The 25663-nt window shown below is 37.9% G+C and overlaps 5 protein-coding genes and 1 pseudogene across 5 annotated transcripts; 5 read left to right on the top strand and 1 right to left on the bottom strand.

Moving 5' to 3' along the window:
• The first annotated feature begins 2336 nt into the window (after positions 1-2336).
• On the top strand, positions 2337-6282 carry LOC120778356 (annotated as a pseudogene).
• Positions 6283-6439: 157 nt separating this feature from the next.
• On the top strand, positions 6440-8275 carry LOC120778625 (protein Exd1 homolog). The gene is made up of 2 exons (XM_040110509.1): positions 6440-7429; positions 7496-8275. The coding sequence occupies exons 1-2, from the start codon at positions 6605-6607 to the stop codon at positions 7769-7771; spliced, it is 1101 nt and encodes a 366-aa protein (XP_039966443.1). The 5' UTR covers positions 6440-6604; the 3' UTR covers positions 7772-8275.
• A 2729-nt stretch (positions 8276-11004) lies between these two features.
• On the top strand, positions 11005-11972 carry LOC120777311 (matrix-remodeling-associated protein 7). Its single transcript, XM_040108550.1, has 3 exons — positions 11005-11368; positions 11422-11624; positions 11682-11972. Exons 1-3 carry the CDS (start codon positions 11240-11242, stop codon positions 11797-11799), a joined length of 450 nt encoding a protein of 149 aa, XP_039964484.1. The 5' UTR covers positions 11005-11239; the 3' UTR covers positions 11800-11972.
• On the bottom strand, positions 11965-18298 carry LOC120777310 (trafficking protein particle complex subunit 8). The gene is made up of 17 exons (XM_040108549.1): positions 18043-18298; positions 17804-17965; positions 17447-17738; positions 17241-17382; positions 17000-17179; positions 16726-16935; positions 16565-16665; positions 16421-16505; positions 16189-16352; positions 15666-16128; positions 14353-14496; positions 14139-14289; positions 13919-14065; positions 13392-13856; positions 12899-13333; positions 12790-12828; positions 11965-12713 (listed from the first exon to the last, which is right to left on the bottom strand). Exons 1-17 carry the CDS (start codon positions 18206-18208, stop codon positions 12067-12069), a joined length of 3993 nt encoding a protein of 1330 aa, XP_039964483.1. The 5' UTR covers positions 18209-18298; the 3' UTR covers positions 11965-12066.
• Positions 18299-19467: 1169 nt separating this feature from the next.
• Positions 19468-20667, top strand: LOC120777953 (histone chaperone asf1). The gene has a single exon (XM_040109566.1). It carries the CDS (start codon positions 19664-19666, stop codon positions 20384-20386), a length of 723 nt encoding a protein of 240 aa, XP_039965500.1. The 5' UTR covers positions 19468-19663; the 3' UTR covers positions 20387-20667.
• Positions 20668-20751: 84 nt separating this feature from the next.
• On the top strand, positions 20752-24688 carry LOC120777952. The gene is made up of 3 exons (XM_040109565.1): positions 20752-21581; positions 21648-21766; positions 21828-24688. Exons 1-3 carry the CDS (start codon positions 21490-21492, stop codon positions 24629-24631), a joined length of 3015 nt encoding a protein of 1004 aa, XP_039965499.1. The 5' UTR covers positions 20752-21489; the 3' UTR covers positions 24632-24688.
• Positions 24689-25663: the final 975 nt, after the last annotated feature.

Below are 25663 nucleotides of genomic sequence, written 5' to 3'. Positions count from 1 at the left end.
CGTACCAGAATTGTATTTTGGGGCATATCGAACAACCACATACTGTAAAACTAGCAAAGAGTTATATAGTATAATTTCATAGCTTTCAATATTTACCGAAGTAAATTCATCAAATCTTAGTATTAAAAGGGGGTCGACGTAAACTGAAATACAAAGGGTAAATATATCCAAACAGTTGGGTTCAAATAAATGAAGGAATACCGTTCATTGTGAACTATTCTTTTAGAACTTAAGGACTCATCTGTTGCTTACACTCGTCGCAAATTGTCTTCTTGTTTTCAATTTTAATGTTTTTCCCCCATTTTTTGAAAGCTACACTGGAAGATTTATTATATAAAACATCCCTAATTAGGATTCTGCTAAGTATGTCTGCATCCCTGAAGCTTCCAATAACGGAATTTATATTATTTTGTTAATTTGCGCTTTCCATATTGTTTGGCGCAGATCTCAACAGCTGAGTCTCCATAAACCACCGCAGCAACAAGCTGCACTACAAACGATAACAGAAAACGCAATGTCTTATTTCTTCGCTTCTCACGCCATTCGCGAACATTTCCGCGTTCTCACGTTCCATTTCACATATTGTTTGATATATCAACTGCGGATTTTCACTGATTTAAGCATTTATACAAAAGCAGAGGCAATTTAAAATTTTCCATTTCCCGCAGAATATCCTTCGGTGTATTTATCGACGGATTATTTATGTTGTGTTTCAGTATTTGTCACTGATTCCCTTTGTTTACTTGCTATTTGTTGGAGGCTTTGTATTGGTATAAATTTAAAAAAATCGAGATGTCTGCGGAGGAAATTAAAAGAGCTTTTTGGGTAGAAAAAATGATTTACATATACCGTTTATTAAGGACATACGAGTACATATGTATGTATATATACTTTCGGAGCTCTTTAAAAAAATAGGTATTATTACAATATATACGACGAGGGCTGCTTGGAGAAAAGATTTTAATTCCGTCAACAATTTCGCTGGTCATGAAATAAAAAATTAAATGGTCGGACCGTGGTTGGTTTCATGGGAATTGCAAAAAGACATGCGGAAAATGCATGTAAAACATAAATATGGAATATCGGGGTCGATTCTGATTAAGCGAGTCGCAGAACTCGTTATGTAAACATAAATCTTCCTCATCTGCGCTCTTCCTTGTACATCCGCGTAACCAATCGGCCATTTGCCTTTTAAGTTGCAAAGATATCTTTTCCCCAGTGGCTTCCGGGTAGTGACTTGAGGATTTGTTTCAGCTCTATGATTTGGTAATAAAGGAATTGGCTATCAAACATGACACCCAAATTTTTAAAATTATTTGGCTTTCGAATGTATGTATTAAATATTTGTAGCTGCACATTGCCTGACAAAACAAGTAAAAGCACGTCATGCAATTCCCACAACAGCCGGGCTACGTTACCAGATTTGACTAGGATTTTAACCAGCCAAGTTGTACTATTGAAGGTCTAACCTCGTTCGAATCGGTGAGTTTCAGAATCAGATTTTCATCACTAGAGCAACGCCTTGAAGCAGGGCTGCTCTGTATCCTCTTAACTCGTGCTGGCACTGAGTCCAACCCGGGCACGAAGAAATTTTTCTGCTGTGTCCGCGCCAAAAGGTTCTATTTTAACTTCACATCGGTTAAGTGTAATACATGCAATGGGTGGAGCCATCTTAAGACCTGCTCAGACCTTAAGACACACCGTGAGTGGACAACGACTTACGTGGCCCCATACTGCCAACTCACCACTGGGACCTAGCCTCTATGGCTGTGCAATCTACGCCGCCACTCCACCCGAGTGTTCAACAAAGGACCTCTACGGTCCATAGGAGATCAAAACGGCAGCATGACTTCTATTCTGATCAGTCTCCTCCAACCTTAATCCCGCTCCAATTCACGTGCGAGAACCACTCAGCAACTCCTGGTTCCTCACACAGTCTTCCTCATACAGTCTTCAGACCGTCATACGTCGAAATGTTACATCAGTCAAATGCATTTCTTGCATCGGATTCTACTAATCAATTGCAACGGACTCCAGAGCAAGATCGAGAAGATAGTTGCATTTAAAAGCAGAGAACACGTATCGATAGCTGCAGTCCAAGAAACCAAGTTAAAGCTCAAATCTTCTTCGATAGCGAAATCGACCGCACGAATACTATCCTAGAATCTCAGGGTATAGTTTTCCGCTCACCCGATGTGTAATATGTACTTATGAAAAGTCCCCAATTACATGTTGCCCTACAGGATACCACCCGAACATATGTACGTGCGCTACTTCGTAATGAATACCGTTTGGTACTCGGCAACTTTAACGCGCAGTGAAATGATCGTAGAGGAATGGAGCTGGCGGAACAGATAAGTGATTCGACATTCTGTACAATAAATGACAAGCCCCGCCAGAATTATGGGCACCTGTAATAAATCGTCCGATATTACCATCACTAATGGTGGTGGGATAATTAACAACACCTGGCGACCTATGCTCACTCTCGCATCAGATCATCTGCCCATAATTATGTCGATCGAGAAACCTCCCGATTTCGTTTCTATGAACAACCGTACCTTCATTAACTTTAATAAAGCTAACTGAGTCGGCTTCACAGAATTTACTGAGAGCACCTTCAAAGCTCTACCCATTCCTACTGCGTTGGCGAACGTCGATTCCGCAAAGTAATCGCAGCAGCTACCGCTCGATTTATCCCGGCTGGAAGGATAGCGGAAATCCGCCACAATTTCCCAGCCGAAGCAGCCGTTTTAGCTAATGAGCACGACACCTTACGCCATGCCGATCCCGGAGATCCCCGAATAAGTGATCTCAATTTGGAGATTCGGCGTATGGTAAATCAATATAAGCGGACGAAATGGATAGAGCACTTGAAGTCCTGCAACCTCTCCACCGGTGTGAGTAAGCTTTGGGCTACTGTCAAAGCTCTGTCTAATCCGAAGAGACACGACGACCGAGTTGAGATTCAATTCAATGGTCATGCCTCTTCGGACCCTTTAGCCGGCAGTTTACACTGCAGCCTTCGGTAGACAAAGCAAAGAGATGTGTTAACCGAAGGCTGCGCAAAATGCCAAATGACTGCGCACCACTTACTTTCACCGATGAGGAGGTTCAGAGTGTCATCAACAAAGCAAAATCCTCCAAATCCATTGGCCCTGATGGAATCAACATGCTAATGCTAAAGCATCTAGGCTCGACGGGAGTAGGCTATCTCACCAAGGTCCTCAATCTGTCGCTGACCACTCTTCAAATACCCGATGTGTGGAAAGTCGGAAGAGTGGTCCCACTACTGTAACCTGGGAAACCCGCCAAAAAAGGGAAATCTTATCGTCCGATAACTCTCCTCTCCCCAGTAGTGAAGACACTTGAGGCCTTGCTACTCCCGACCTTCACTCACCACCTAAGCCTAGCCAGCCACCAGCATGGATTCTGAAAAGTGCACAGCACCACCACAGCACTTAGGGTCATAAACGCTCAGATAGTTCGTGGCCTCAACCAGAAACCACCCTGCCAGAGAACGATCCTCGTAGCGTTGGACTTGTCAAAAGCTTTTGACACAGCCAACCACAAAACGCTATTGCAGGACATTGAAAAAACCACGCTTCCTCCAGGGTTAAAGAGGTGGACCACGAACTACCTGAACGGTCGTCAATCATCCTTACTATTTCGAGGTGAAACATCCAAACTGAGAAGAATTAAACAGGGGGTTCCGCAGGGTGGTGTCCTCTCCCCGCTAGTGTTTAATTTTTACATCTCGAAACTCCCGCAGCCACAAGAGGGGGTTTCCATAACCTCGTATGCAGACGATGGCATGTATGCGAAGGTAAACAGCTACCTCTCCGACCTTTCTCGTTTCCTCACTTCACGGAACCTCACACTTTCCCCCACAAAATCAACAGCGACCATTTTTACGAACTGGACGAAGGAGTACAGTCCTGAATATTGAAGTCTATGGCGTGAAAATTCCGATTGTCAATAACCCTAAGATTTTAGGTGTAACTTTCGATAGTCTATGCTCTTTCTCTCCCCATACGACCACGATTTTTGCCAAGGTACAGAGCCGCAACAAAATCCTCAAGTCGCTAACCGGCAGCACATGGGGAAAAGACAAAGAAACATTGTTGGCAAAATACAAGGCAATCGGCAGGCCGGTCCTCAACTACGCAACACCTATATGGTCGCCTGGATGCCGTGGTACGCAGATGAGGAAACTCCAGACCTGCCAGAATACTGCACTCCGGACCACGACGGGATGCTTTTTGATGTCTCCTATCGAACACCTAATCAGTGAGACGCTTATGCACCCGGTTAAGGAGCATAATGAACTCCTCTCCAAGAGTTCCTGCTGGGATGTTTTCGTAGAAATCACCCTTGCAGCCATCTGCTTGGAGCGGAACCGCCTCCTAGGAGCATCAAAAGGTCCTTTCTTGACTAAACCACCACCCATCGCAGACGAAGAGCTCGAAAAACGCGAGTGACCCTAGCGCAGCTTCGTTCTGGATATTGTAGCAGGTTAAAATCCTACCTATCCAGAATTGACCCAGACATACCCAATGTATGCCCTGCATGCAACGAGTCTCCGCATGACACTGACCACCTCTTTGCATGCCCTACCAACCCAACTCAACTAACACCCTTTTCCCTTTGGTCCGACCCCGTCGAAACAGCACGTTTCCTGGGCCTCCCGGTAGATAATGTCGATGACAACACAGATAACCCTTACCATCCTAACGGGGACTGATAAACCGTTAAAACAACAACAACGATTCCCGTAACATTAGACTCTTAAAAAGCCTTTGACAAAGTCAACCACAGAGTGTTACTTGAGGACATCGGAAAATATACGCTTCCTCCAGGGCTAAAGAGATAGGCTATGCACTACCTGAACTGCTGTGGTGTCCTCTCCCCGTTGCTATTTAACTTCTACATCCCGACACTTCCTCAAACAACAGGAATTTCTATTACCTCGTACGCTGATGATTCCATGATATTGTCGTCGGACAATGAAATCGATGGCATGTGCTCAAAAATAAACGGTCTCTTCGACCTTTTTCGCTTCCTCACTGCACGGAACCTAACACTCTCCCCCACTAAATCCACATTGACCATATTGACTAACAGGACGAAGGAGTACAGACTTCACCTTAATATTGCAATCGATAGCGTTAAGATTACGACTGTCAATAACAATAAGATTTAGGTGTGACATTCGACGGCCTGTGCCCCTTCACTCCTCACGCGACCGCGATTATTGCCAAAGTACAAAATCTTCAAGACGTTAGCCGGCAGCACATGGGGAAAAGACAAAAAATCGTTCTTGGCAACATACAAGGCAATCGACCGAGCGGTTCTTAACTGGAAAGCTACAGAGATGTCACAACACTGCACTCCGGAATATAACGGGATGTCTCTTGATATCTCCAATCGAGCACAGCACCGTTCTACTTCGATGACAACTTATTTGAACCTTACCATCTTAATGTGAACCAGAGAACCGTTACAACAAAAACCACGACATGCCAAAAAATTTCATTTGGTTTATATTTTGGGTAAATGTTCAGCAGAGCGGCTTTTCCGAAAACGCTATAAATGGCATCACTGTTCGAAATTCAATTGGGTACTAGTGATACAGGCAGCGATCGGTTTCGAATTATCGATACTCTCGATATTCGAGACTAAACAAGAATAATTAAAAATGAAAGACACGTAATAGAAAAATAATAATAATTGGAAAAATAAAAAGAAATTAAAATATCGATATTCTCAATTTTCGGGTCTGAACGAGAATTGGTAAAAATGAGAAATACATAATAGAAAAATTTATAATTCATTATTATTGCAGAAAGAAGAAGAAGTTGGACACAGAAGAATTATGAACGCCGGGGTGTTGGACCGACCAGGGTTATTTTTTTTCGAGCGCTCGATTTGATTGTGAAGTTTTACATATTTTTATAAAAATAACGAAAAACCATTTCTCTAATTAATTAATTAAAGACCATCAATAAGTACGTGTATATAATTGATAGAAAATATATTTTTAACATCGAAAGACGTGTAAAGTGCAAAAGTGAATTTTTGATTTCGGGAAATACCATATTTTTCTATTAAAATAAAGAAAATATTATTTTTAAAAGCACGCGCCTAATATATTCGTAAAGTAGAACTAAAAACGACTATTTTAAGACATTTTCCGTGAAAATTGGTGCACGTTTTCGGAAGTGCCGCTCTGCTGAACATTTACCCTATTTTGTAATCGTTTTCTATTCTGATAGGATTTAAAAAATATTAAATTAATTTTATTAAATCAGAAAATACGAAAAAATAAACTCTTCAAAAAAACCTTTTCAATAACATTGAAACGCAACCCTGTTTTTGACACTTGCAATTTAGTTGATATTTTGCTTATTTCACTAGTCAAATTTGTTTTGTAGCAGCAACGTTTTTCGAAACAATTGTGCAAAGTGCTGTAATTTTTTGGAAGAAATTATAACAAAAAACGTATTTTATCCTCTATTAAATGTTTTAAATCAAGTATAAGGTTATCCTGGCTTCTTTTCATACTGCAAAACGCATATAACACTATTAACTGTAAACATAAAAAATGGAGTCTTTGGACATCACGCTACAATTGGGACAGATGCTATTGGTGCAAACAGCCAGTGAATTATTGACAGGCACATTAAAGTTTGTTGATCCAAAACGCAGAATAATTGAATTAGAGAACCCTTATGACCAACGTTCAAATTGTCAATATAACACGCCGCAAATTTTAGCTTTTCCTCAAATTAAAAAGTTACAGATTATAAGAGAAGATGAACCTTCGAGTAACTCAAATAGTTGCAGTGATTCGACTACATCACCTACATCATCAGAAAGTCCCACTAGCTACAATACAGCGCTGAGGTCGCCAACTTCGTCGACAGAAAGTAAGCTTGCATCATCAGAAGAAAATGATATTTCGCTTAGTACATCTGAATTAGATCTGATACACGAGCAACTAAATTCGATGGTATGCATTACGCAGACTGATCAAAAATATCACAAAGCATTAGCAGACATTCGTGTTCAACCAGTTGTTGCACTTATTATCGAGCCGGTGGACTATGGTCGCGCTCATCGCACATCCGTGATGGTACTAGCCACGTTTCAAACCGTCTACATATTCGACATTATCGCATTGGGCAGTATATTTCGGGAAATGAAGCATCTACTTGAGGCTGAGAGACCACGCAAAGTGGTACATTATAGCCATAAACTAGTTGATCACCTTAAAAATCGCCACGGCGTTAAATTAGGTGGAATTTTTGATACTTTTGTAGCGGTATCTATCATAAGAGGGATCAAAGAACCATTGACTTTAATAGAAGCTGTAGAGAAGATATTAAATGTAACGCAAATCTTCTTTCACCCTGAGGCGGAAAGCACTGTAATATAAAATGTATATATATCATTTTTTCTCTAATACTAAATACATGTTATTTTATTTCTTTAGTTGACCAACGACCCGTACAAACGGCCGCTGACATTAGTAGTGCGCCTACTACTGGCAAAGAAAGCAATAATGCAATTAAAATTGCATGAACATCTTCTTCATAAACACATGCTGAAAAATTTCTACAATCAATGCGAGATATTTTCAAAAACATTTTGTGAAAGTGAAGATGCCACTACACCTTTGGAAATGCAACGTAAGAGTCGAGCTGGCTTTCAGCACATAAAACGTAGTGCAAAAGATTTTGATTTCAAATTCAATGAATTAGCAGAATGAGAAGGAAACCCTTTTCGTGGTGTTCAATCTTTTGTATATTTAGAGTAAATACAAATTCAAGTTTTTGCGATGCAGATAGTTTTTAATTAACTAACCATAACTAAAAGTAGTAAATCAACATCGTGCATAATGATTATTGGCTGTGAAAATTAGCTTTGAAACATTACAATCAACAATCAATATTGCATTTAAATGTTTAATGTGTTCATTTACTATTAAACGAAGAAATAAAAACAGATAAACAAATTTAACCACAATACCATAACTAGTGAAATAATATAAATTAATATTGTGCTTACAAATTAACGTCACAGCAGCAAAAAGGTAATTGTCATCAGAAGGGATTTCAAAGCGAAAGGAGCAAGGGCATCTCGTTGTTGGATCAAGGCCGGATATTTTATTGAAGCGTTGAATTCTAAGTGAAAAAATCTAAGGACATGGCATTAGGTTTTTGCTGCGGTGGCGTTATTACGTAAGATCCATTATTATTAATAAAATATTTCATATTGAAATAGTATTTTTTTGAACTTAAAGATGAAGTACAAACTTGATTTATTTAGCATGCTATAATTATTTATTTTTTTTAATTTTAAGTTTAATATGATATGCAAGTATAATATGATTTTCAAAAACTTCTTATATTTTGATATATTTTTTGGTTTTTCGAAGCTTAAACTTTGCATTTTTTTTATTAATTTTATTAAATAAAATAGCATAAGCCTATTGGCCAATCAATTCTCGCACTGCGTTATGCACAGACTTGGTTCATTTTTTTTATGTTCTTTTAACTCTACATTATAGGATACATTTATAAGAAAACACATGCTTATTTGTAAAATTTTCACAGTTAATTGCAACCAGTTTCTGGAGATAATATATTTGCCGTTACGTATTAATTATTCTTTCAATAACAGCTAATAAATTAGAATAAATAACTTGTAAGAAACTTCAAATGACTATAACCGAAACGGACCCGGCAGCTACAACAAGAACAAATTAAATGAAATTATTAAAGATTAAAGGTAGGGGGAAGCCATTTATAAAAGATAAGACAACAGAATCTCCTATTGAATTTTCAAAACTGTAATTTTATTATAAAAAAAACTTGTTCAATAATTTTTTTTCTTATCTTAGTCAATGAGAAACCCATCCGGTTACGGACCATGTTTTGAAAAATATCGGGAGGGTACTCTCAAGCTAGGAACATATGTTGCCAAGCCACATTGCTTCTGCCCAATTTTTAATTTTTGAATTTCCAGTTAATTAAACTTCGCTAGTTTGAAGATAATCTCTTATAGCACTTTATTTGACAAGTCGTACCACTCGATAGTTTCTAAGTCGTCTCGGCGTTTTTAAGATGTCATGATCTTTAATTTTTTTTTTCATTGTATTCAGTAAAGTTTACAATTTCATCATGGAAAGATGTACGCAAGAACAACGTTTACAAATTATTCAATCTTATTATCAAAATAATAATAAGTATGAAGAAAATCATGTTTTTCGATGAGGCAAACTTTCATCTGTGTGGTGCGGTAAATAAACAAAACTCAGCTATACCTTCGTACCGTACCGTAAAGCTTGAGAGAGTTGAAAATAATTGAATTTAAATTTATTTAAGTTTTTTTTTATGTTGTGTTTTCAAAAATATTAACTGAAAATATTTTTCAAAGTTCTAATCCCAAGTACTGAATTAAAAAAAGTTTGATCCCAGGTCTGTAATTAAAAATTACACAAAAAAATTTTCGCGCTTGCGTACTTCGTGTTCTATTATTTTAAACTGGAACTGGCACAGAGTCATCATATTCAAACTCTAGAGTACTGATCCGCTAACTTACATATTCAAATTATTTATATTTATCAATTTAAAATTTTGTAAAATCGGAATTCAAAATTAAATTTCCAATTTTTGCACCCAAACATTAAGGGTTAAAAATTAGGTTTACTGTTTTTAATTCCAATTTTTTTAATTAAAAAGTTGCAACCTTTCCTACAGGTAGCACCTTTACTAATATATCCCTCAACTTTTTATTTTACCTAGTGGAATGTACATCTTATAATTTGTTATATAAAAAGTGCTATGTTAACCCACAAGTACAAATGAATTTAATTTAAGTACAAAGTTGTTAAACAAAATATGTGACCTGGTCTACGAAAAGGGAGCTAACGTGCGGCTAACGTTATGACTTTTTGGATTCTATCACGTGAAAAAGCATCTCATCTTCCATCCGAATCAACTAAAAAGTGAAAATTGATTTTTTGACACCTAAGCCCCCTTTCCGTAGACCAGGTCACATACATATATGTTATTTGAAGAAACAATATTTGAGTTGAAGTTACATTACAATTACGCATATAAGTTTATTAATGAAAGTTATACATTTTTCAAAAACCGAGCCATGTTTGAAATAAATAAATTTCAACGAATTCGCAAATCTATGAGTTTTATTTTCGGTCTTTGTGGCAGGGGATACCAGCTATGTTTCAGCTAACCCTTTTCGCAATGCAACGTCTTGGTAAATCAAATATTTTTTTTACATTTTTTAAGAACGAGAATATATACAATTTGAATTCGATCCGATGTGCTTCAATTGTGTATGAAAGAAACTACTCAAGAAGAGAACATATCTTAATCTTGTGTTTGGCGTTGGTGGGATGTAAAAAACAAGATGTGGGTATATGCATGCATAAAAGTTCCGGAAACGTTTTCAGTGGTTTTTCAAAATTACTTGGCATCGTCAGGACACACTCTTGGCTAACTTCTGACACCTACTATGTGGAATTGTGTACCATGCATCCTCGATCCCAGTCCAAAGTTCTTCTGAATTTTTGATTTTTTTCTTAGCAAACCGCATCTTCAAATCGCTTTATATATTTTCAATGGGGCTTGCTTAACAGCTATAGTTAAACCATTGTCTTTTGCATTTAATTAAATTTCCTTTCCCAATCATATTTTGTTAAATCCGATTGTAAGAAGTAACAACGAAAAATAGGCATGATAACTAAAAAGTGCTTTGGATAATTTATTTTAAAAGTGTTTTTGTTGTTCTAACGGGTACATACATATGAGTTTAATAATTAATTTTTGACTTTTTTTATAATTTAAATAATTTTCAAGCATGACAACTATTTGCGCCAAAAACAGCGTAGAGGAATTAATTTGTGTACTTCATTTATGACGTGCTATGCAACCCTGTTGAATTTTTTGGCAAATATTTTTATGCAATTTCTCTCTTGTTAAGTTTTCGAGTTTGTTTATTTACCTTTATCAACGCAATTTTTTTGCCGCAAGTAATTGAATTAAATAACAATTGTAATACAGAGATTTTTATGCAATTTATCTTTTATCGGGTTGTCGTGTTTGTTTATTTACTTTTATCGACCAATTCTTTTGCCGAGGGCGATAGAATTTAAACATTTTTGTGTTTGCTTAAAAATATAATATATTTTGTTAATTAAAGAGCTAATAATATGGGTGGACTATTAGGCATTGCGGAAATTTTCGATTCTTTCGATAATGTTTACCTTCTGAGCACTGTGACGATGCTAGCTGCGGTTATACTAGCATTCTACTTTTCCAATTTGGTGAAGGACATTGGGGTGATTATTATTAAGTATACTTTTATTGAAAATTAACAAACTATATACAATAGTTGTATGGCTCACGCTTGGATCGTGAAGTGGAAGAGCAGCCTAATCTACTGGCAACTGAAGGCGATTTATATGATTGCAGTGACGAAGACGACATCGACACGGATAATCCGTTAGGTGATGGACTGGTTGGTAAAATGAAATCAGCGCGGCTCAAAGAGTTGGAAGCTCAATTGACGCGCGACCAATTGGAGGAAGAACGCAAGTGAGTGTTTTAATACCCAAAAAAATTCTTAATGCTTATGAAAACGTAATATTCTAGAATCGAAAGAGAACAACTTGCGGCGATTTTTGAACTATTAAAAAAGCAAGAGGCCGACCTCAATACGAAGGAAATCGACGAGAGAGAGTTAGTTGCTCAACTAAATTTGTATCGTTAAGGCAAAAATAAAATGTCCCTGTTTTTTAGACAACACTTTGTCTAACAAGTCTGTGTAGCAATAAGTAAATATAAGCAGTGTTTGCCTAGTCTAATGTTCGTTAAATGACGTAGTGTTTAGTATAATTGTATGGTATTAGCAAATTTTAATAAAAGTAACACTTAATTATTATACATATATTTTTTTATTATTTATTGCACTGTGGCATTGATAGAAACTACGCATTAATAAAAATTATAGTAAATAACTAAGATAAAACATTTATATTCAAGCTTTCACAGCAAGTGTTAAACTTTCATCCACCAACAAACAACGCTTGCCCACATAATCTGTGTTCACCTCCCAAAATGACGCGTTGTCATCAGCTTCCTCAGCGTCATCTTCATCGTCCACCCAACGCTGCTCATCGGCGAACACAGCAAAGGGCTGCGCATCCGTGTCATTCAAAGCGAACTCAGCAATGCTGCGCAACTGTTGGGGCTTTGATATAATATCAACAAAAGCGTGTTGTGATGCTTGCACGCCCAGACAAGTGGAACTTTCATAAAGATTGCGTAATTGTATGAAATGTTGGCCAGCCACCAAACGTGGAGTCTCGTCTTGGCTAAGTTTGACTTGTGCCGCCCAATTTAACACCACTGTAGTGTGTGGATCTGTGTTCGCTATAGCGCTGTTGAATTCATCTGTATTGATGTTGGTGTTGAAGTATAAAGTCTCATGTTTAGCCAAAAAGCCGTACATTTCGTAAACGGAAGGAATTTGTGTGTGTGCTTTATCAGCATGGATAGCGGGTATAACGTTAACAAATGAAACCCGTTCATAAAGCAACTTAGCAGGTGGCGAAGTGGTTTTGGTTTTGTTGCGTTCAAGACGGCACTGGAAATTCATTGACTTGCCTATCGGCAGAAAGCGCGCTTAATGAAATAAAAACGATTGTAAGTCAACAATGCATTAAAAAAAAAAATGTGGCTCTTTTAATAACCAACTTACCACCATCACTGCCAGTAGAAATGCCCATTTGATTTGTAACTGTAAATAAAATTTTGCACATCTGTTAGAACCGGTCCGTTAAAGACTACTCATAAATGTTGCAACTTACTGTAGAGCTTATTCCTGTTCATATTATGGTCGGCGCTATATACTCCGATGGAATTAATATACATATCGCTTGCACCAAACCTTTTCGCGCTACTCTCATTCTTAACAGCAACATCAAGACCCAGCTCGCCCGACAACGTGTTGCTTATCACACATGTCACTGCAGCGTGCAGACACTCATGCACTTGAAATTGCCAATTGTGGCGCACCAGACGGTATTTAATGGACGCACTAGTCCCATCTGGCAAACTATAGAGGAATAGAAGACGCAATGTGAAATCGCCTTTCTGGTAGGGCGCCTGTATGTGCATCGACACAGTTGTGCACTCTTGCGGTTTCAAACTAACGGAGTTTTCATTTTTTAGCAAGCGGAAAACACGTTGACGACGCAGCTCGCGATCTTTCGATAACTTCTCGTTGGAGAGATCTTTAACAGCTGTAGGGCATACATAATTAAATTTAGAACGAAAACTAAATATGGTTTCAAGCATTACATTTCAATATAGACAACGGCACTTCCGTATCTACATCTGTCAAAGTCAGCCAGCGCGGTTGATCACAACAAAGGAAAACATCCTCGATCGGCACAATGCCAGAGTTTCGCAGGCTCACCACAACAGGCAGTATCTCACCGGCTATTAGGTTTGTTGGTAGCTGCGTGAAGCTAACAGACATGGCCGGCACAGCCGGTGTCACTTTAATGCTCATTTTATTATCCATCAACATTTGTGTGGTTTGTTTGCCTTTCACCTTGACTTGCGACGTTTCGAATTTCAGCATGCCTTGCAAACAGGCAGTGGGCTCTGCTGTTAGCACCACCTCACCCACGACGCCAATTATATTCAAAAGTCCCGTTAGTTTTGGTGTAATTTTAAAGTAAATCGTATGTTCGCAGCGCTCATCCAAAACGACGGAAGGCACGCAATTGGTTTTGATTGCGGCATTAACGGCGGCTTTACCTGAAGTTAAAGGAAAATACAATCATTAAGAGCTTGACGTAAATCTTTGAAAGCTTAATTACTCGAACTCTCTTCATTGTGTGTGTATAGCGATTCATTCGAAAGCATATCGCCATTATCCAGCTGCAGTTGCCAAAGCAAATCGATGCCATTTAAGGTAATACTGCATTTGACAGTGTTAAATACCGTTACGGATAGCTCAATCGGTTCTGGAATACAAAAATAATATAATTTAAAGATACGTCTAATCAAACACATTGCAGATCTCTCAAAATTGCTCACCGCCTTGCACCGCCAGTGGATTCTCTATAGCTGGGCACTCTTTAGAGAAGAGAAAACGTGTTGGTTTGAATACCAAAGCCCTTTTGGGATCCACTGTCGCCACAAGCATCTCTTCCATTTTATGCCAAATGGGTTCATCCGCAAAATTCGACTGTAATATTTAAATATGCGCTTTAAATGAAAATATTCTATCAAGAGCAAGTGCGGCTTAAACCTTTATGTCAATACCGCTGGCGGCTACATGTTGTCCGCTAACCATGGTGCTGGGTGTGGAAAGTAATACGCGTACGGAGTTTTGCGCCACCTGCGGCAACGCAAGTGCAAGTAGACCCAATTCAGAATTTCGTTTGATAAGTTCCTATAAAGTATGAAAATAATAAAACAAGTGACAAATGGAAACTCTTCAATATGTATTTTCTAACCTCAAAAATAATTAAAAACAATTTTAAGAATTTATACTCCCAAAACCTGGATTAAAAAATATATAAATTTTTATCCATTTTCAGTGCAGCTTTTAATTTGAAAAATAAGTTTTTTATTTCTTACTATAATTTTCAAATTCAAAAACTTTTTTTTTCATTATTTAAGATGTCTGGGATGAAAAGTTATATTTTATAGGCTCAAATCTAAAACTAAATTTTTACTCCAAAATTCTTTAATTTAAAAATTTTAGAACACGAATCTTCCCTACTTTAAACGTAAACAGGGAGATGAGTATCAGGATATTTGGCTTATGAGGGCTAGAGCAAGGAATTCACTGATTTCTCTTAGATTAGATTAGAAAAATAAATGAGGATTATATCGCGACCTAAGGACAACGACTCCCCTAGCCCCAGCAAATTCATAAATTCCAATATACTGCTAGGTGCTATTGAGGCGATGTAATCCCTATTTGGAAACATGGATCCAAGGGCCTTCAGACTGCTGTGCAGTCAATTAGCAGGTTTCTGGAGTTTTAGACTTCATGTCGCATAACCGGCAATTCGCACCAGAAGCTAGTCCCATGTTATATAAGAGCTTCTTGAGCTTACAATGGCCAGTGTAAAAGTCGACAAATAGTCTGAGTTTGTTGGTTACGTATTTAAACCTACTGAGGTAGTAACCTCTGAGAAAGGGGTGTTAGATGAATGGGATTCGTTGGGAATGCAAGGAAGTGTTTGGAGTTTTGAGGGGACACTGGATTCTCGCGGCACTTCGAGATCTTTGTCGGATATGTGTCTGAAATTAGTTGTTTTTAAATCGAAAGGATATCGCCATCGAACCCCCTCCAATTGATCCGACCTTAAACAGCTCATTTTCTTTTGACGTTCCCACGACAGTCGAGTCTACGTAATAAGAACGGACCCGGATTTTGTATCCGGCCTAGAACTGCCGCAACAACAACAACACATAAAAATAATTTGAGCTTTGACTCAAGCAGGTTCCACAACAATAAAGGAGTTAACTCATTTCGTCATACGTTTGATACATCTAACCTTATATCATACAAGACCACAATAAACAAAAAAAAATTTAATGTCAGCCTACCGTGTGCATTTGTATGTACTCCTTCAGGAAAATAACTTGTTGTTGCGCGCTCTGTTGACTGGCTGGATGCAACAAATGCGAGTACGAGCTACTCGCCTCTTCGAGCCTCTTCAAGGCGCAAGCTTGCTTAGCCATTGTATATTGTATGTGATCTTCGGCCAAACTCCAACCGCGACTCTCGAACACTTGATACGCCTGCTGATAGCAGCGATGAGCGTGCTTCCTCTGGCCAGCACGTGAGTAGCGATTGCCCGAAAGCACAATATTGAAAGCATACTTCCTATACATGGAGGGATGCGATGCCAAGTAACAGTATGACGCTTGCTCCAAAAGCAAAGCCGAACGTAAGTCGGCATCTTCACTAGTCATGCGTATAAGCTGATTGGCCGCCTCGCCGTACATGCGCGATGTGCGTAGACATTCCATGCTCAGTAATGTGGCGCGCGTAGCAAACTGCTGCAATCTGTTGTGTTTAGTATTACACATTAGTGTCATTTCTATTAAGAAGCAGTGTAATGCTTACTTGCAAACGTTTAGATAGGTTTTAATAGCTTCCTCCATATAATCAAAGGTCTTGCGGTAGGCTGTGCCCAGCATAAACGCTGAAACGGCGGCCATTTCGAGCGCACCTGCGTAATATTGCCAAGCGGAATCGGCGTCGAAATCACGTTTAGCCTGGTGGTAGGCCTGTGAACAAAATTTGATTACGCCGTAAATACAGAAGTGAGTGCTAAATTATCGAAGATAGTACTCACCTGAAAAGCTAGGTTATAATGCCCGAACATGAAGTAGAGATCGCCAAGTTTGCGCGTTTGCAATTCCGAGGATTCGTGAGTATAGCTATGGAAAGTGAAAATATAAATATACAACGACACCAACGCATAACGGTTCACACTTACATGACAGCGTTTTGATTAGTCGCATTCGAAGCCGGTTTGCTACTAAATAAGCGTTTGGTGGCACTTAATAAGGACTTGCTCACACCTTTTTTGTTTGTAATCTAAATTTAAATTACAAATTGAAAAGTAAACAAACACAACTTTTATTTAAATAATATTACCGCTTCTGCGAGAACAGCCACCATCTGCTCGGCGTACGGTATTAACGCGCGTACCGTATAATCCTGGACGAAATGACGTAAATTCTCAACATCCATAGCATTCAGGCAGCCACCATGTCCTGTTGTATCGCCGTCTGTTTCAGTTGCCCATACATTAGCGTTTATATTCTGCGAAGCTATGCTCTCGCTGCTCACTGAAAACTTCGAGCTCTACCAGAAAATACAAATAGTGAAAAAGTTAATATTAAAGAAAATAAAGAAATTACAAACTCACAATAGCTTCCGTGGCGCTTTCTTGCACCGGACTCAAGGGATGTATAATGGCTATATCACTGCTGCTGTCTGTGGTGGTGGTGGACATTGCATCGCTGAGCATTTGAATGTTTGGCATTGAGATCATAGACATAGCATCTTGTGGTGTTTTGGGGCCACTTATTTGATCCACTTGTAACTCCTACAAATTATTAGAAATGAGAAATAATGTTAAGACAATTACTATTCGTTGGTGGGCTTACATTTCTTGGTTGACGTTTTATATAAGTTGCCCAATAGTCAGGCACCTCTCCAGGCACGGTAGCATCTAATGAGTTAATCTGTACCAGAAAACATTTATTATCGCCAAATGTGGACTTTAGAAGTTCGTAGCCTTGTTGAGCTCTGCAAAGAAGTTGTACAATATATAATTATAATACTTAAGTTGATATAAACACTTTTATCATACTTAGATATATCCCCTTGTGAACCCTCGTGCAACACTACGTAACTATTAAGCACATTAGTGGGATTGAACCACTTGGGCAACTTTTGTGGTGTGACACTTTGCATTTGATGTACGCGTTGTGTAAGCTTTTGTGCACTCTCCACAATGTTCGGATCACTGCTGCTCAATACGATGAGACAAGTAAGAAAATGACGCGTGAACTCGTGGTCAGCGGGAAATTGCACAGTTAAGAAGGTTTCTCGCCATTGTTCGAACCACGGCTCTGAGGTTGGTAACTTTAATTTCAAATCTCCTAAAATACCAAAAATATATATACAGACAAATAAATATCTGCCATTATTTAGTATTATGAAGTACCTATGATTACTGATTTCGTTTCGTCATTATGCGCATTTGTTACTGCTTCATTGAGCATTTTACGCGCCAGCACCGTCTGCGGCGGACGCCAATCAACATCGCAGAAATTCAAACGTAAGCCTTTAATTGAAACACTTGTATCCGACACGTCACGAAATTGAGCTGTGAAAACACAAATACATACGTCATATTTTTGCTTATTTGTAGTTAAGATTTTCAATAAAGGATAACATTTTTACCATCATTTAACAGTTTTGAAAATGGTTGCAACATTTCCACGAAGGACAAGTTGTTGCGGGCACAAACTTCGTTGGCTAGTGGACTGCAAATCACACCCACTAGTGGAGAAAACATATTTTGTATGATCTCTCGGGCATTATACTTGTGCCCTGTTAAGTGAATCATTGCAACGTTAAGAGTAACCTTAAATGGTTTTTAATGTATATATTATTATTATATTAGCTTAAATTTACACAAAAATTAACGAAAACAACCTCTGATGATACAATTGCAATTTGTCAGCTGTTCTCTAATAGCAATACAGGAAGAATAAAATTATTGAAAATTTTTACAGTTACAGGGTAATACGTAAAACTTTAAATTATTTTATTTAAAAATATTTTGTGACCTCTCAATAACGAACGTAACTGGTAACGTAACTGAATATGATGTTACATTTATATTAAAAAGTATATATTTATTTAAAACATTCGGTTGTATTTTGAATAATAAAAATCATACATTACTTTTACAGCAAATAGCTAATAAATATAATTTTTGTATCGAAAGAAGCTTTCTAATAACAATTTTTTTTAAACCTTATTAATACAAGTAGAGCACTTAGTACACTGAATTTACATATTTGTTTGTTTTGATTTTCAACTAAATCAATTAATAGTTATCACCCTAATTATTTTCATTCGACAAATAATTATACTTATTTTATTTTACTCACAGTGTATTCGACAAAGTGAAATATGTATGTAACATTAATTTTTTCTTTACGTTTATTTAATATCGTATTAAAGGTCAAACTTACATTTATCAAAATATTCAAATGTAACAAACTTTAAACGAAAAATAATTTCTTTTTTTAATTAATGAAAGAATATGCAGACTACTTACTGTTCTTACAAAAGAGGAAGCAACTTACGAATGTTTTGTGTTCCAACTGACACATCGCAACGTGAGGAATAGGTAAAAGTATATGGCTTGTAACTCAGTTTGTAATGGAAAATATATTAAGGTGAAGAAAATCAATGCATCTCCAATAAAGAGAAGAATCTTCATTAAAATTACTTTTTACTCATGAGGAAAAAAAGAAAGAAACCTTCGTTTTTTGATAAATAAAATTAAAATTTTTGCCATTGCTCAGATCTCAAAAAAACTTCTTTGTGAAAAAGTTATAACGTTATTTGCTATTTCTATTATGTTTCTATTTATCTTATATGTGTAAGCAATTACATCAATTGTTTACTATTTTGCCGTCAATAAGCTTTTTTTACTTTGTTGAAAACATTTTGATTTCACTGAATCCTTTCCCATACAAACTTATCAGCTGATAAGGAATTAACATTTTCAAAGAAAAACAAAATGATGGCAACACATGAGATGCCAAAACATTCCACTGGAATTTGTTTGGCGGGAAAGTCAGAGGTAATTGGAATTGTCATCGGTTATTGTGCTTGTTGAAAAATTTCGCCAGAGACAATTGCAAATTGTAGTCAAGAAAAAGAACGTATAAATCGAAAATAAGTATAAAAAATATCGTTTAATTGTATTAAAATTATAGACAGTTATAAACATATAAAATAAGTGACTTTTCGACGAGCTGGTTGTCTCTGCATCGCCTACGACATCATGGCAAAAGTGCATATCACAAACGTGGTCGTTTTAGACAATCCAAGCAGCTTCTTCAATCCTTTTCAATTTGAGCTTACTTTCGAGTGTATTGAAGAGTTAAAAGAAGATCTAGAATGGAAGATGATTTATGTTGGCTCAGCCGAGTCGGAGGAATATGATCAAGTGCTGGACACGATATATGTTGGACCCGTGCCAGAAGGCCGTCACATATTTGTCTTTCAAGCAGATCCACCCGATGTGACGAAAATTCCAGAACAAGATGCTGTTGGCGTGACAATAGTACTGCTTACTTGTTCTTATCGTGGACAGGAATTTGTACGTGTTGGTTATTTCATTAATAATGATTATGCCGATCCAGAAATGCGTGAAAACCCGCCACCAAAGCCTTTGTTCGACAAATTAACGCGAAATATATTGGCTACCAAACCGCGCATTACCCGCTTTAAAATAAATTGGGACGACACACCGTCTAATGGTTTGTTAAACGGCAATGGTCAGTTACATGCGCATGCCATGGGCAATACAGATGACGGAGCTTCAACTTCGACATCAGCAGGAGTGTTGGCAGCTGGTTCAAATGGTAATAGCTTCAATGGTACTGGGTGCGAGTCAATGGATACACCAGAAGCGGCATGCGATGATAACAGTCTGAATATGCCTATTGAAAATGGTGTTAATGCGCTAAATGAAAACTCAAATTCGCTAGCCATGGAGTGCTAGGGTATTGTTTCTTTTAGTTAACCTACACCAGCGCCTGTTTATCGCCATCTGTATACAAGTATTTTTGTACCTACCACCTAAAACCGTGCATTCTACAATCAGTGCTTATGCATCGGTCTGAAAATATCTCATTGTTCGTCTTTATTTCAGTTTTCTTCAGTTTATAAGTTATGTTTATCATTTCGTATATTTTTCTAATACATTAATATTTTATTGAAGATGTTTAGTAATCTAATAAGCTACTTTAATGAAAATTATTTATAAATATAGAAAAAAAATTATATATAAGAGTGTTTGTAATGATTCCCGTTAATATAATGAAATTATTGTGCTAGCGAAAAAAAAATCAATGAGCTTTTTTAAAAAATGTTATCCGTTATGTGCCAGTTGTGCCGTATTAGTTTCTACTTTTGGACTTATCCGGAATGGAAATATGATACACAATTTTAACTAGTGTTTGACTATAGAATAACAAAATGAAGCCCTTTCTCTATGTTTTCAAACATAATTGGAGGTATGGTCTCCCGATTTATACTTTTACAGATGTGAATTACACAATGTAGCAGCATAAACCAAATATTGGCGTTTACAGCTTTGGGGAATGATGTTGAGGAGACAATTCTCCCCGGATATAAATCTCGATTCCTTTTGGCTACCCACATTAGATTTTTGTCGGAAAATTAAACTACCTATGAATGGATCATAAAGCAGTGAAATTGATCATATAGCAATGAAGGAAATTCAACTTTTTTTTGTTGTTATTCAAATACTGTGTAGGAAGAGTACCTTTGCTGGAACCAAGTATAAAGTGGGAAAACTAGAAATTTTATTTTAGGTTATCCCTGTTGAAACTCGTAAGAGACCGATAACAAAACAATTCGATTTAAATAACGATACTGGCATTCATACATATGTATATATGTATATGTTTATAAAAAAAAAAAACGCATTAAATATTTCAATTTTAACAACCCATTTCTAAGCTGTCAATCACTTAGACGAAAAATAAAAATTCTATATATTTTCATATTATTATAAATAAATTATAATAAAAAAATCGCAAAATATTAAAAGCACAAAATTCAAAAATTCTTGTAAATGAAATGAATCAGGATAACAAACTCGGAGGAAATGAAGGTGGTATTTGCTGCACACCGGCGTGTCCCCCCCGCGAACGCCAACCGATTCCATCAATGTAAGGCACAATGTTGTATTCTTCTCTTGAATCCCGATATTTAAGTATTTATGTAAATATTCTTAGCGCTAAACCATTTGAAGCACCTTGTACTTCGACCTGTCTTTGCGTGCCTAAAATGTGTAGTATTTTTGGTGGACACGACTATAATGCGCCCGGACCTGACCCCACGGCTTGCAGTCCACGTAAGTCTCTGCTACCTTCATTGCTCTTTCAATTAAAACACATTTCCCTGTTATATACCAGGCAAGTCAAAAATTACAAATGTTAATACCTTGGGTGCACCGATCGGTGTCTTGCAAGCTACAATTGCAACGAAATCCAGCACACCCGATGTGCACCCTCATCGTTTTGCCACGACATTAGTGGCATTTATGAAAGTATATACAACACCGGAAAGCCAGTGGACTGAAGAAACTCTGGATGGTCTCCTAAAAGAAGGTCAAGCTTTGTTGGTTAAACCAGCTGATCCCGAGTATAATGTTGACTCTCCATTGCATATCTATTCACCATTGGAGGCGAAGGTAAAGCGTTGGCATAAGGTGGATGACATCGCTTTCCAAGTAGAGTTGGGTGAGAAGTACTATTTTAGCCCACCGGTCGGTCCAGAAGAGGGTCCCCCACCCGATATGACAATGGATAAATTTAGAGTAGCTATGAAAAAATTTTTTTCGAAGCATCGATTTTGTCTCATCAAGGTTGCTGGCACTTATAAAATGGTATGGCGCTCGCGAGGTGTTTATTTCGTCCTGGATTTGTATGGTCGTAAGCCAGAAGATTTAGAAACGGACAAAGAAAATGGCAGAGCAATGTTGATCTGTCTTAAAGCATTGGATAATGTGATACATTTGATAAATAATTTGTCCGGCATACAACCCACGGATCCTTTCAATTTGCGCGAAATGAAGGTGGTGAAAATGACCGGTACCGACGGTAAGACTATGAGCCGTGATTTCGGAAAGCGTGAACATCAATATCAGGTCATTAGCGACGACTATGCCGTGTTGAAGGGGGAGACACATCTCTTACGCAACAGTCCCGATCCGATACGCACGCGTAGTGCGCTACCGGTAGGCGTGGCAGCTTTATTGGCGGCCAAGATTGATCATCCAGCAACATGGAACGAGAGAATGGTAGAAAAGATCATTTGCTATGGCGTAAACGTGTGCGTATGCTGTTGGGAGCAATGTGTGAAAGCAAAAGAACCGATCGATATCGAACGATTTCCAAATCGTCTTAAGATTGCACAGTTCAAAGCTAGATACACGCTCACACCGCGTAAGTTCACTGGCACTTGGAAATGTGTGCCGAACTTCAAGCAAACCGAACTTGAAGCTGCTCTGATTAGTAGTTTCGACGCTGGAGACAATAATTTGCTGGTGCAAATCGATCAAAATATTTATGCTATATTCAAAAAGAATAACTTCTTTTACTTGTTCGATCCCTACCGTCATCGCATTGAAGGCCTGCCCGTGGAGGAAGATAAAAAGGAAGTTGAAGTGAAAAGAAATGCAACTTTAAGAATGTTTCGCTCATTAGAAATGCTTTTAAATGTGTTTACCCAGATGCTTTTGGAGACGAATCGCACCACACAGTTCGCAGTACACACACTCAAAATTAATAATATAGAATTTGCTGCGAATGAAGCAATTGGAGCGCCCGAAGAACCAATATTGAATGAAGATATCGACGTAAAGTCATTGAATGAGACGCTTTGCTTCGAGGAAGACGAAACGAAGTGTAAACTCGATTTGGGTGGTGACGATGAGGATGAAGAGGATATCACATCTGGAATTGTGCAAATGGAAATGCCCGAGAGGAGTGAAACTGAGGAGTCAGAAGAAGAATTGGAAGAGGAAGAGGGTGGAATAGAAGATCTGGGTGAATACGAATCTTCTTCGAGCGGTGATGGTCATCGACATGGCAAGGGTAGAAGAAAGAAAAGCAAAGGTCGTAAGCATAAAGGTGGCGACGGCGGCGGGAAGGGAAAAAAGAAAGGCGGAAAAGGCAAAGGGAAGAAAGGCAAAGCAAAAGGCGAAAAAACAGACAAATTAAAGAAGGGCAAAAAGAAGCGAAAAGAGAAGGGTGATAAATCAGAAAAAGGCAAGAAAGGAAAGAAGGACAAAGATAAAGAAAATAAAGACAAGAAGAAAAAGGATAAGAAAGAAAAGGATGGTTCAGATAAGAGAAAGTCCGAAAAGGATAAAGACAGAAAAAAACGTGAATCAGAAAAAGAAAAGTCGGATAAGGAAAAGGCTGAACAGGACAGAAAAGATAAGGAGAAGATGGATAAAGACAAAACCGATAAGGATAAAGATAAGGACAAGGATAAGGACAAAGACAAAGATAAAGATAAGGACAAAGACAAGGATAAAGATAAAGACAAACGCACTGAGAGTGAGGTTAAACGCACAGATTCTACAAAAAAGGGTGATGATGATGGGCGTAAACAAGGTGATGGCAGTCGTATCGGTGGAGACCAGGATAGTCGTTATGGTCGGGATGGACGAGATGGACGAGATGGGCAAGATGACCGCAGTAGTCGCGAGGGTCGGGATACTCGTAAGAAACATGGTGAAGATGATCGTTCGACTTATGGTCGTACCGATTCAAGTTGTGGGGACGATGGCAGATATGGAGATGATTACCCACCTCTCACGTGCAAACCCAACAGTTACCCAGGCTATTCTTGCGTGGCTTACGATATGGCAGTTGTCGGCTCTGAGAGCGGCACTTATGAGAGTATCTGCAAACTTTTGCGTGCCGGTTTTAAATGCGCCGACCGCATACTCACAATGACACCATGGGGTAATTATGTGGTATTTCGTGGACGCGCTTGTTATGACAAAATATATTTCCTATTCGATGGTTGTACATGTAATGTGAATCGTTTCCGCCATTTGGATCTGAACTGTGGCACAGCCGGTTTGATATGCTTTGAGAATATGCATGATATTATTTGTTACATACTCGACTCTCAGAAGATACGCAGTAATCTGAAGAAGAGTCGAAAGAAATTGGTTGATGAAATTTGCCGGCAGTATTGCTGATTTAAAAATTCTAAAAGACAAGATTTACGAGAATTTGAACAAAAAAATAAAAATAAGAACTAGTATCTCTACAAGGTTTTCGAAAAAATATGTGTATATTTGTTTACTTTTCTCTATCAATGAAATGTTTTGTATTAAAGGAAATATAAAAAATTTCTGACCGAAAATCGGTAACAAAAAAGCCCTGAGGAATTTGTTTTAAAAGTCTTAACTGGAGACTAAACTACTAAAGAGTTCTATGTATATTCTTATAAAATAAATTTTATTGAAGATAATCTAGAAGTATGCGCAGTTAGGGACCTCTGATGGTTTGAAGTTTAATCAGCTGGTTGAAGAAAATCAAGCTTTCCATGAATTAATTTTGGCTCCTGTTTGCATCATTGTATTGTATCTTATATTAAGGCAGCAGATAAATCATATAGCCGCCAAGAAATGGTAATATATTATATAGAAGACCAGTTCTTTTGTTTCTCACAGCTCGCCAAGCGCAAAGACACGTACTTGTACATATCATCTAAAGCTAAGCGACTTAGATATAGGGCTATGTATATTTGGATGATTTCAGGATGACCAGAAAAGTTGAAGTCCGGGTGACTGTCTGTCTGTCCATACGTCCATCAATCCGTCTGCGCAAGGTATGAGGGTTCCTTAATGGGCGAAATCGCCCAAATCCCAAATCAAACTAAAATTGTTCAAGCCCCTAGGCACCGTATATGTGGACCCAGGTATCTATAGTTGACTTTTGACCGAATATATCGGCAAATGTATGGGATATACAATTGAAATTCAGGGAGTGTCATTTTCTGTAAAATACTAACTCTGTGTATCGGAAATGGGGTTGAATCGGGTCAAAATTTCCCTGAGCCTCCATTTACTTAATGTAAAGATTTACAAACTTCCGGGTGACTTTATACCGCATATATCGGTCAAGATGTGGATTATCGCAATGAAAATTGCAGAGCGTGTTTTGCTTAAAACTATTTATGTGCCTAAACTATATGCAACTATATGCGAAAACATGACCTAGTCCCA

Source organism: Bactrocera tryoni, chromosome 5 (genome assembly GCF_016617805.1).
Source record: "Bactrocera tryoni isolate S06 chromosome 5, CSIRO_BtryS06_freeze2, whole genome shotgun sequence".
Taxonomy (NCBI): Eukaryota; Metazoa; Arthropoda; class Insecta; order Diptera; family Tephritidae; genus Bactrocera; species Bactrocera tryoni.
Note: the sequence above shows the minus strand (reverse complement) of the source record. Positions and strands in the feature narration are given on the sequence as shown.

Bases quoted from the DNA above. Each gene is read 5' to 3' on its own strand.
- LOC120777952 (XM_040109565.1), top strand. From the start codon at position 21,490: ATGAATCAGGATAACAAACTCGGAGGAAATGAAGGTGGTATTTGCTGC. The intron at 21,582-21,647 runs GTAAGGCACAAT...AAATATTCTTAG, and splicing joins CGCCAACCGATTCCATCAAT to CGCTAAACCATTTGAAGCAC. The intron at 21,767-21,827 runs GTAAGTCTCTGC...GTTATATACCAG, and splicing joins CCCCACGGCTTGCAGTCCAC to GCAAGTCAAAAATTACAAAT.
- LOC120778625 (XM_040110509.1), top strand. From the start codon at position 6,605: ATGGAGTCTTTGGACATCACGCTACAATTGGGACAGATGCTATTGGTG. The intron at 7,430-7,495 runs GTAATATAAAAT...TTATTTCTTTAG, and splicing joins ACCCTGAGGCGGAAAGCACT to TTGACCAACGACCCGTACAA.
- LOC120777311 (XM_040108550.1), top strand. From the start codon at position 11,240: ATGGGTGGACTATTAGGCATTGCGGAAATTTTCGATTCTTTCGATAAT. The intron at 11,369-11,421 runs GTGATTATTATT...TATATACAATAG, and splicing joins ATTTGGTGAAGGACATTGGG to TTGTATGGCTCACGCTTGGA. The intron at 11,625-11,681 runs GTGAGTGTTTTA...GTAATATTCTAG, and splicing joins CAATTGGAGGAAGAACGCAA to AATCGAAAGAGAACAACTTG.
- LOC120777953 (XM_040109566.1), top strand. From the start codon at position 19,664: ATGGCAAAAGTGCATATCACAAACGTGGTCGTTTTAGACAATCCAAGC.
- LOC120777310 (XM_040108549.1), bottom strand. From the start codon at position 18,208: ATGATTCACTTAACAGGGCACAAGTATAATGCCCGAGAGATCATACAA. The intron at 16,936-16,999 runs GTGAGTTTGTAA...ATTTTCTGGTAG, and splicing joins AAAGCGCCACGGAAGCTATT to AGCTCGAAGTTTTCAGTGAG. The intron at 12,714-12,789 runs GTAAGTTGGTTA...TATTTCATTAAG, and splicing joins TTCTACTGGCAGTGATGGTG to CGCGCTTTCTGCCGATAGGC.